Below are 11533 nucleotides of genomic sequence, written 5' to 3'. Positions count from 1 at the left end.
TCCACCTACTATGTCCGTTCATAAATAACTCTTGGTATTAAAGAATTAATATGATTACTTCCAATCATTTTATTTCAGAGTTTATTTCTTAATTAAATGGAGTAGTAGTGGGTGTAAATGGGTTGCTAGTGGAGGGAGGTTACACTTGGGAATTAAATGCCAGATTTAATGCTATGATCCCACCTCCACTATATAATTCGTTGGTGAGCAGCAGATTTGGAACAAGCATCATAGAACACACGAAACACTTTGGGGTCGTTTAGTAACTTGAAAAAATGAAGAATTTTCCAAAAAAATGGAGAATTGGGGAAGTGGAAGAATGGAGAATGGAAAATGGAAAACTTGTTTACTAAAACCAATTCTCCATCTCCATTCTTCCATTTCTATACAATTTTGGAGAGAGCCAAAATTGAAATCTCCATTCTTCCAAATGGATAAAACGCGGGTGAACAGTGCTGTTCCGTCCTTGAGATCCCAGGATTGAATCCTGCCTGGAAGGCACGAATTCCTTTTGCAGCCAGCAGAACCTGCGCGAGTGCGTGCTATTCCCTCCCTGAGGTCCTAGGATCGAATCCTTGAAGGCGCGAATTCCTTTTGCTGTTTTGCAGCCAGCAGCCTTCTTGCGCAGCTAATTCCTATTATTATTATTATTATTATTATTATTATTATTATTATTATTATTATTATTATTATTATCATCATCTTTATTATTGTTGTTGTTATTATTGTTATTATCTTTTATTATTATTATTATTATTGTTATCTTTTATTATTATTGTTATTATCTTTTATTATTATTATTATTATTATTATCTTTATTATTATTATTATTATTATTATTATTATTATTATTATTATTATTATCATCATCTTTGTTGTATAAATATACAAATGTTATATGAGATTATTGTATTTAATGAAGTTTTTAATATTTTGTTTTGTAATCAAATTATGTACTAAAACTAAAGAAATGAAGAAATTGGAGAAATGGAGATGGAAAATTGGAAAACTGGAGAAATGGAAAACTGGGAGAATGGAGAAGGAAAAATGGAAAAATGGAAAACTGGAGAAATGGAAAATTGGAAATGGAAAAATAGAAAAATGAAGTAAACGACCCCTTTCTCTCCTCAAAACTCTGCTCATCAATTCCTTCAAGCCATTTGTCTTTCATCCCACATTTTAGTTCGCCGGGCTCCAAGTTTGTGTGCTCAAACGCAAGAGTCGTAGTACGTTTTATCCTAAGAAACCTAGGCCGCAACGCTCCAGCACTCCGGGAGGCGGTAAATAAGGTTTTAAGGACAGTGGCAACACGACTCGTGCTTCCAACCACCCCGAAGATCATACAGTTCACCCAAGCACTTCCAGGTTTATTCAACCTCATGTGGTTTTATTTCCTGGTTGTAATTATCCTTCGTGGATTATTATTATTATTATTATTATTATTATTATTATTATTTGGTGTATTTTTCAATTTTCTTTGTGCTTTTCGAGAATCATATTCCTACACATGGCAGTCATGGTGTTTGCCTGTTTTAGTGTGTATGAATGTGACTATTTTGCTGGGCATGTGGTATAATAAGTTGGCAGAAGAGTTTGGTTCTGATTGTAAAGTAGTACCACCATAAGAAGAAGTATAAACAAATTCTTTGTTCAGACTTCTCTTCATATTCTTCCTATTTTACCCTCTTTCTCTCAATTAAATAAATAGATATATTTTATTAAATATATATACATGCTTGACAAATTTTCTGAGGAAATTATCGACTATCTCAAGTATCGCCATAGACGAGTAACCACAAGGGAGGTCAAGGACCTGAACCCACCTGGTTATCTTATTAAGAGATACATTGATAGCATGTTCACCGGTTTGAAGTGGTCAGCAGGCCAGTATGCAATTGTCGAAGGACCATGGTCCATCGTCAATTATTCGTTGAGCTTCCTTGGGATGAAAGAACTGAAATTCGTAAAGATTAGGCCTAACTTTGATGATGCAAACCCTGTGGACAGGACTCCAAACGTTCGATAGACTGTGCTGCATGTAGTCGAACTTAATGGGTTCGCTGGTCAAGAATTTACCAACTATCGACCAAACAAGTCGTTCACTGTCTGTTGAGAGGACGGGAGTGCAAAAGAGATTCCTTCCGCTTCTTCTCCTAACGCAATGTTTGCGCATCGCTCCGCAAGGCCTGTTGCATCGTCGTCCGACGTCGCCATGGGAAGCCAGAAGGAAGACGAAAGACAATAAAATAATATGTAAAGACAATACCCTAAATTTAGGGAGGAAAAACTCGACAGTCGAGAGGAATTTACCATTTGACCCAAACCCACAACTCATTTGTAAACCAAATCCCTACCCATTTTCTCTACCCATTCTCTAAATCAGATGCGAAGAGGAGAAGAAGAGCAGTGGAGAAGGAGGCAAGAATCAGAGGGGCAAGAGGCGGTGGGCAAGACAAAATGACAGTGAAGATGAAGATGACTCGTTTAGTCGTTTCCATTGTTGCTATTGTTGTTGGTTTTTTTTTTTTTTTTTTTTTAAATATAGCTTTTTTGATTGTTGTGTATTCTGAGTTTTGAAGATGAAGATTACTTCTACGATGGGTTAATAGTAATTTCCATTATTTTTATTTACATTTAATTTGTGGATTTTATTGTGTTGATATGTTCCATGGCTGCTTGAGAGAGGGAGGGGAAGATGAGGTGAGTTTTGGGATGAAGATTAAATTGGTTTGTTTTGCAGAATATCAATGATAATTTTGGCATTGTAGAATAAATGGAGTCAGCTTGATTAAAAACGCTGCTTGGATTAGCGTTTTGAAAATCAACTTATTGGCCATATCAGCTATCCCAAGCTCTTTTAACAAACACTAATTTTGACTAATTGACCAAGTCAATGAGCCAAAATTGGTCAAATCAGCTTGGAAAATGGATGATCAGCTGATAACCAAAAATTAGGTGTACAGCCTAAAATGAAATTAGAATTTTATTCTTTTTATTCGAACCATTTAGTTTCGCCGTGTTGTAACAAAGACATGAATAATTGATTCAGTCAAGATCAAATCTGTTTATGAAAGTGCTTCTCCGATTGCTCAAGACATCTCTTTTCAACGGAGGAACAAAAAAAGATCATTTCGTTCCATTTTTAGTAACATAGTGAAGGATATTCCATTAGTAATGCCGTGGTACATCACAAGTTCATGCCTGTTGATAATGTTTGTCACAAACAAATGAATTTCAGAAGAAACATATATCCGATTTTTCATTTTCACTGGAAACCCCTCCACCCGGGTGGTTGAACCTTGATGAGGATGAAGTCTAAGTTGATGTGGATACATTGCATTTTAATTGGGAAAGACAGTAATAAACAAGCTTAATATTTTTGGCAATCTGCTTTAAAGAAAATTGTACACACTACTGAATATCAAGTCAGGCAATCAAATAACCTTTCCAGAAAATATTTATGGCGGGCTCAAAGGCATTTGATATTCTGCTTGGAGCATTTTAGTCTGGTTCTCGATCAAGGCAAACAGACATAGCGAGACCTATTTTACACAGCATTCAACTCAATTATTTCATCTGCATTTGTAGTTTCTTATTTTTATTCCAACTTGTCTTCTAATTCTTCTTTGCCTTTGTCTGATCTCTGCTTTTCTTTGGCTCGTTCAAGAGTTTGAACCAGATTCCGGAGGCATCTCTCTGCAACTTCCTTGCGCGATTTGGGCATGAGGTTCTCCGCAACATCTGCAGGTGTGATCCTAGTCTCCTTCATTAACAACTCGATTGATTCAAACAGGGGATGTGACTCCAATCCAAGGTAGCTCCTTGCGAGGACTTCAAAACCCTCAAAACTACAATAAGATAGCTCGATATGTTGGTCCATTCTTCCCCTTCTTGTTAGGGCTGGATCCAGCTTATGAACATAGTTAGTAGTGAACACAATTATTCTCTCTCCACTGCAGGCAGACCATAGACCATCTATGAAATTGAGTAGTCCAGAAAGAGTGACTCGGCTTGAAGTTTCTTCAGTTTCATTGGAGAAAGCTTCGTTCATGCTGTTTTCAGTGCCCCCTTCTGCTTTCTTGTCTAAACTTTTCTTTCTTTTACCAGTAAGATCAAGCGAGCAGTCGATGTCCTCAATCACAATTATTGATTTGCTAGTTGTCTCAGCCAATAGTCTCCTCAGATCTGTGTTGTCTCTCACAGAAGTTAGCTCGAGATCATAGATATCATAATTCAGTAAGTTTGCCATTGAAGCAATCATAGTCGATTTCCCAGTTCCTGGGGGGCCATACAGTAGATAGCCTCGCTTCCATGCTTTGCCAATTCTTTCATAAAACTCCCTACCCTCTCTGAAAGCAATCAAATCTTCAACAATCTCCTTCTTTCTCTCTCGTTCCATTGCCAGATTCTCGAAGCTAGCTGGATGATCAAACACGATATGGCTCCACGTAGTCTTGCTGTGGCTATTTGTGTAAAGCTTTTTCTTCTTGTATCGTGCTTGAATCTGTTTCCCCGTCCTTACTACATGGTCCAAGTAGGGCCCTGTGATCATCTCCCGATGTTTCTTATGGAAAATTAGCTTGTAATATCTTTTATCTATCTCGGGATACTGTTCCTTCTGACGCACCTCAAATTTCCCAGAAATCCACTGCACTTTTGCCCCATGGAACTCATCATTAACTTTCTCATTCTCATCCATGCTCAACACCAGCTTGTCTGCACCAGTAATCATCTCAGCTTTCAGTCTCTTGGCTTCTTTCACTGAATTCACACTGAGATAAGCTTCCACTGCTGCATATGCATCATGAGGCTTCAGATTCCTGCTCATGTACTCGTTGATTGAGATTTGAACATATGGATTGAAAAAGATCCTGAGCTTGTACGTCCATCTTTCAAGGACGCGACGCAGCTCGGGTGGGAGGTGTCTCCTAATCATATCCCACATGAACAGGAAGCTGGCAATCGCAGTGCCAACCCTTCCCAAGCTCTGCAGCATCGCCATGACCGCTATCATGTTTACTATCACTCACTCTACCCTCATACACAAATGAATAATGAATTAAATTAAAGCCCGCTTTATTTTGTGCTGATTCGTATTTAGTAATTATATTATATGATTCTCTTTGATGCTCACAGCTTTCCAACAACAGTGCAAAGCTACTTTTTGGTCAGCATTGTGGACTTTAATGGGTAATTTCCACTTTTTTTTTTTTTTTTTTTTTTTTTTAACACTTCTAATCTACACCAATGTGCACCAGAAGGTATAACAATGTGCATTACAAGGCACAAAGATGTGCAATCGAAGTAGTTATGATAGAAAACATGAGAGTTATTCAACTTCAGCCTTGTTGAAGCGATTGCTCTCACAATAAATAATAATAATAATAATAATAATAATAATAATAATAAGTGGTGGCGGTGGCGTTGGTGGTGATGTTGGTGTTGGTGGTGGTAGTAGTGGAGATGGAGATGGTGGTGGTGGTGGATGGTGGTTTGATGGCGTTGTTGGTGACTTGGTGGTGTTAGTAATATGAAAACTGGCATAAAAAATATGATAATAATAATACGAAAACTAGCATGAAAAATATGATAATAATAATTGAAAACTAGCATAAAACAAATATGAGAGAGAAGATAAATATGAAAAAAAAAATAAAGAATTCCAAAAATATATTTTCAAATTGTGTTTTTGTTACTTTAATTAATACGGAGTATTTTTTTTAAAAAATTTATTTCCCTTGAATATCTAAACACCAAAAACACTGAAGTTGAAGTCGCTCATATTTTTTTAAAATTTTTATTGATTTGAAATTTTATTGTTGAGTGAACAAAACTGTAATAAGGAAAACTATGTAAAAATGACGCACTATGCAACAATATATATATTCTGGTGCGGAGATGCTCCCAAGTGAAAACTAGGGTTAGATCTGAGGCATTGATCAAATCTAGATCAACGGTTCAAATCAATAAAAATTTTAAAGAAACATGAGCGACTTCAATCGCATCCATCTTCTTCATGCTTACTCAAACATAACAACTCCACTATTTGTTATTATATTGCTATCATATTATTTTTCTTTTGAATTAGATAATTGTGAACAACAAAATCTAGATCGGATCATTTTGAACTTGGGAACTAAAACTTAAAAACACCAGTATTGTTGAGTGAAAAAAAAACTGTAAAAACGACGCACTTTAAGAAGGAAAACTATGCACTTTAAGAAGAAAACACCGAATCTAAAATTTTAGACCAATGCACCTTAAGAATTAAAATCATGTACCTAAAACTTTAGGTTGACACACTTTAAACCACACAAATCACGCACCTTAAGAAGGAAAACAATTGATGCAGCTTAAGCAGTTAAGCAAAAAACCTAGGCCTTTAAGCACAGTTAAGTTTCAACAACTGATGCACCTTAAGCACATAGCACAAAATTCACGCACCTTAAGAAAAAAAAAAACCACGCATTTTTAATTTAACTTAGATGCAAAAAGACCAAATTTCCATTGCGTTTTTAAAATATTTGTTAATCTTACACATCACAAAATTCACGTACCTTAAGCAAAAAAACCACGCATTTTAAATTTGACTTAGATGCAAAAAGACCAACTTTTCATTGCGTTTTTTAAATATTTGTTAATCTTAGACGTTGATTTAGGCAAGATCAATGACTCTCATATCACCACACTTTCGCACCTAGGCCCACCATCTACATTTGAACTTAATTAATTAATTAATTATAATATATATATATACATACATACATACAATCCTAATTATATGAGAACCAACCCCTAGATGAGAACGTGTGGACAAACCCAATAAAAATCTTAATCGAATACCACATGACTTTTAAAAAACTCTTTAAAAATTTTGATTGAATACTGCCTGACTTTTAAAGACTACCTAAAAGTTTGAAGGTTGAATTGAATACCTTCAAACTTTTAAAGTTCATAAAAATCTTTAAAAGTCTATAAAAATCATGATTGAATACACCCCTATATTTGTTTATACTAGTCATTCTAAATAGGATATTCTAATTAAAGTTTTAAATATGTTTCTCCATTTTTCATTTTTTCTGTAATATGTGTTAATATATCTTTTCTTTTTCTACTACTAGTTTTCAATTCTATTTTTTTTAATCTAATTTGTTTAAGTTACTTATTGTTTCTTTAAGTTTATCATAGATTTTTTGCCCGTATCATTTTCACATATTATATATTTAGCTTTATAGTAATTATTACCTATTGGATACCAATATTTTGATTCTTTTGTTCTAATTTTTCTTATTATTAATAACTTTATTCTATTGTTTAGTAATATTTTGAGAAGTATTATTGCTACTTGAATCTTCTTCGTTATACTCCATGTTAATATATTCTAAGATCTTTTAATATAAACCTTATAAAAGGTGGATAAGTTACTATTTCTATTTAATAATCTCAAGAATTTTATAAGGCAAATAATATGAACAAATAAACATCATATTGTAAGCAAAAATCATCTTTAAAGCAAACATAATTTTTCATTTAAATTTTTATAACTTCCCATCAATTTCTAAACAACATATTCATTCAGAAATTGCTCCTCAAAATTATCAAATAAATTAAAGTCAGTTTAACTCATACCTTGTATAGACGTCTTAGGCCACCGGATTACTCAACCCTTCCTGCCCTTCTGTTCCGATCCCTTGACTGTTCACTCAACTTCGGGAGATAGGCTAGAAGTTGGGAGTCATCCACGTGTCTTTCTAATAATTCTACACAATATATCAATTTTGGCTAAAAGTTGTTAATAATTTGTCTAGAGCTTTTCTCTTCTTAGTAATATGTTTATACTTTGATAGTCGGTTATAAAAGAAAGGGAATTTAGAAAGCCATGTAAAAGACACAAGGATTTTTTAGTAGAAACTTTGATGATGTATAGGAACTAAACTTATATTTTTATTGAACCAAGAGGCTCTTTATATAGAAAACATTGTAGGAAGATTACAAACTTTTTACAACTTCTAAGAAATAACTACTAAGTCACATAAAAAAATTAAAAATTAAAAAAAAGTCTTCAAACTTAGTACTATAAACACTAGCTGACTAGTACAACAAGATAAGATCCTAATAAAGTCTCTTTAATTTATTTTTGCCATCTTACATTTTTGTCTTCAAGAATTTTTGTCTTCTTGCACCATTGTTAATAAGGCATTTCAATTCTTACTAGTCTCTTTTGCCACCAAATGATAATACTTTGCCATTGATCTTTGGCTGAATTTTATTTCATCTCTTGGGATATTTTCCATTTATTAATACTTGTAAATATTGAGCTTTAATAAGTAGTAACTTTGATAGTAAAATGATAGTACTCTTGAATTTTCGTTAGGACAAATCTTCATCGATAATATTTTGATAATACGTACATTGGATAAAGAACTAGTGATAATATATGTCACTTCGCGGCTAGATAACCATGATAATTTTGTGGATGTAAACAGAAGTTACTATGGCATTTGCAGCGTCATTTCCTCTTTCTTTTTCCATACAACAACAAAGAAGAAAGTGCAAATTACACACTTAAAGTCCACAAATGAATTACACACTTAAAGTCCACAAATGTCTTATAACCTCTTGGAAATAAGGTTCAAATTGGCCACTGAACGTAACATGAAAGTACAATTAGGTCGCTGAACAAAAAAAAAGTGCAGTTAGGCAATTAAACACTCCAAATGTATGCAATTTCACCTGATAGCAGGTTACCATTCATTTCATCAGGTTACTTGCTTAGGTAGACGGTGAGTTGGTATTTTAAAATACTTTTTAATAATAAACTAAATAAAAAAGAGGTATACCCATTTTGTCCCTCGACTATAGCGTAATACTTGATTTTGTCCCATAGAATTAAACGTACCCAATTTAGTCCTCTAACTTGTAAAATATACTCAATTTGGTCCTCCGTTACAATTTCCATCCATCAGCCGTTATAAATGGGGGCAAATCATCATTTTCAATAATAGTCGAGGGACCAAAATGATATTTTTTTATTATTATTATTATTTATTATTATTATTATATTTAATATTGGGACAATGTCTCTTAGTTTAGTTTTATATATCAACGCTAGGGGAGTGTAATCTATTAACCGAACCGTTTTAACCGAAGTTTTTAAAACTTTAACTGTTAATCGAATTGAATTGAATTTTTTTTGGATTAATCGGTCGGTTAATAGATTAACCAAACTTTTTAAAGCTAAAGTTCTAAATCCTAAAATAATACCTATAATAATAATTTCAATTAAAATAATACATATAGTAATAATCCATAAGAAAATATACAAAACTAATATCATAAAAACATTACAAATTTATGGAGATTTTACATATTGGATTATATATTTATTTATTTAGTTATATATATGTTAAAATTTCGGTTAATCTTCGGTTGACTGATAATTTCGAACCCAATTAACCGTTAATCGAAATTTAAAAAACCTTTAACGATTAACCGAATTGAAAAAGTTCAATTAAAACGGTTAACCGACACTTTTGAACCCAATTAATCATTAATACCGAGTGATAGTAAGATAGTAAGATACTGAAGAACCGCTACAATACGACGATACTGAGTTGGATTGTCAAACGACTCAACTACTGGAGTTACCGGTTGAGTTGTGGCAGCCGGAGTAGCCAGGGCTTTGCAATCCACCATCCCGGCACGTGTCAGAATGTTTCATATAGCGTCGTTGTGATAGAAGAAACCCATGCGAGTCGGAAATAGTCTCAATACCGAGAAAGAAGCTAGGTGCGCCTAAATCTCGGATTTTAATGGTTCTGGAGAGTTGAGCGAGTAGCTTATCAATTAACGGGCTATCATTACCCAACATAATAATGTCATCAACGTAGACAAGCAGATAGACCTTGGAGGCTCCAGCTGTGTAAGAAAAAGAGAGACATCAGTCTTGGACGCTGAAAAACCCTGTTGAGCACAAGAACTCATGCAGGGGCTTGAACCATGCACGATGTGCCTGTTTAAGACCGTAGAGTGATCGTTGTAGACGATTAACATGACTCGGATGAATGGGATCTTCGTAGCCAGATGGTTGCTTTATGTATACCGTTTTAGATAAGTGACCATTCAAAAAAGCATTGTGTACGTCAAGCTGTCGCAGAGTCCAGTTGTTCGAGACAACAAGAGAAAATAATAAGCGGACTGTAGTTGGTTTGACGACCGGACTAAAGGTGTCAAAGAAGTCCTCGCCGGCTACTTGATTAAAACCTTTGGCAACAAGCCGTGTTTTGTACCGGTCTACTGATCTATCAAGCTTCCTCTTGGTCCTAAACACCCACTTACAGCCAATCACATTCATAGTTGGGTCTGGCGGTACTAATTTCCAGGTGTTGTTATGGAGTAATGCATTAAACTCCTGGTCCATGGCATCACGCCATTGTGCATGACCAACAACTTGAGAGTAACACGTGGGCTCAACCGAGGTGGTAAGGGCATAGAACTGTTCACTAGTACCTTTAGTTTTGCGACGAGTGCGCATAGCATGACCGTCAGTTTGAGTTACCCTATCCTGTGTCTCACCCGATCGAGATTGTGTCTGAGCCGAAACAGTAGGGGCTTGAATTGCTAGGTGAGAGGTTCTTGAGCTAAAGGCATTAGTGAAGGTGTCGTGTTGGCGTCCCGGTGATAGTAACTGGACATACACCCCACGGTGCATCATTAAGTTTCGGAGATGAATTAACCTGCAATGTAGATTCAAAAGGAAAGATGGATTCGTTAAAGCGGACATGACGACAGATGTAGACAACCCCAGTTTTCAGGTCTATGCAGCGATACCCTTAAAAGAAACTGGGTAACCTAAAATGACACAGGGAGTAGACCGATATTCAATTTTATGTCGGTTATAGGGTCGGAGATACGGAAAGCACTGAACAACCGAAGACACGGAAGAATGTATATGTAGGTTGTGTTTAAAGAAACGGAAATGTGGACTCTCGAATTTTATGACGGCGGAGGGAAGACAATTAATTAAATGTGTGGCTGTTTCAAAAGCATAGTCCTAATACAATTGAGGTGTGGAACTGTTAGCTAAAAGTGCAAGTCCGGTTTCAACAATATGTCTGTGACGACGTTCTACCCGGCCGTTTTGTTCGTGTGTATACGCGCATGATTGCCTATGAAATATACCAAGTGTTTCGAAAGTTTATGAAGGCGGAGGTATTCACCCCCTAAGTCGGACTGTATGGCTTTGGTAGAACGGAAAATCGCCATTCTACCATAACCCGAAAAGAATAGAATATTTTATAAATATCTGATTTTAGCCGTAAGGGATAAAACCAGCAATATTGGGAGAAATCATCGACAAACATTACAAAATATCTAGATCCGGTAGCTGATAGCACCAGCGACGGACCCCAGATATCCGTGTACAGTAAATCTAATACATTTTGGCTATTATTAGATACCTTGTCTAACGGAAAACATGTTGGTTTTCCAAGTTGGCACGGTGTACAAGATCGTGACTATTTAAATTATTGAC

At 35.2% G+C, this 11533-nt stretch overlaps 1 protein-coding gene across 1 annotated transcript; it reads right to left on the bottom strand.

The window, feature by feature from the left end:
• Nucleotides 1-3268: 3268 nt before the first annotated feature.
• LOC115997415 (AAA-ATPase At3g28580-like) lies at nt 3269-5029 on the bottom strand. The gene has a single exon (XM_031236968.1). It carries the CDS (start codon nt 5012-5014, stop codon nt 3599-3601), a length of 1416 nt encoding a protein of 471 aa, XP_031092828.1. The 5' UTR covers nt 5015-5029; the 3' UTR covers nt 3269-3598.
• Nucleotides 5030-11533: the final 6504 nt, after the last annotated feature.

This window comes from Ipomoea triloba, chromosome 11 (genome assembly GCF_003576645.1).
Source record: "Ipomoea triloba cultivar NCNSP0323 chromosome 11, ASM357664v1".
Lineage (NCBI taxonomy): Eukaryota > Viridiplantae > Streptophyta > Magnoliopsida > Solanales > Convolvulaceae > Ipomoea > Ipomoea triloba.
The sequence above is the reverse complement of the archived record's forward strand: the minus strand, read 5'-3'. Positions and strand labels throughout refer to the sequence as shown.

Coding starts and splice junctions, on each gene's coding strand:
- LOC115997415 (XM_031236968.1), bottom strand. CDS start 5,014: ATGATAGCGGTCATGGCGATGCTGCAGAGCTTGGGAAGGGTTGGCACT.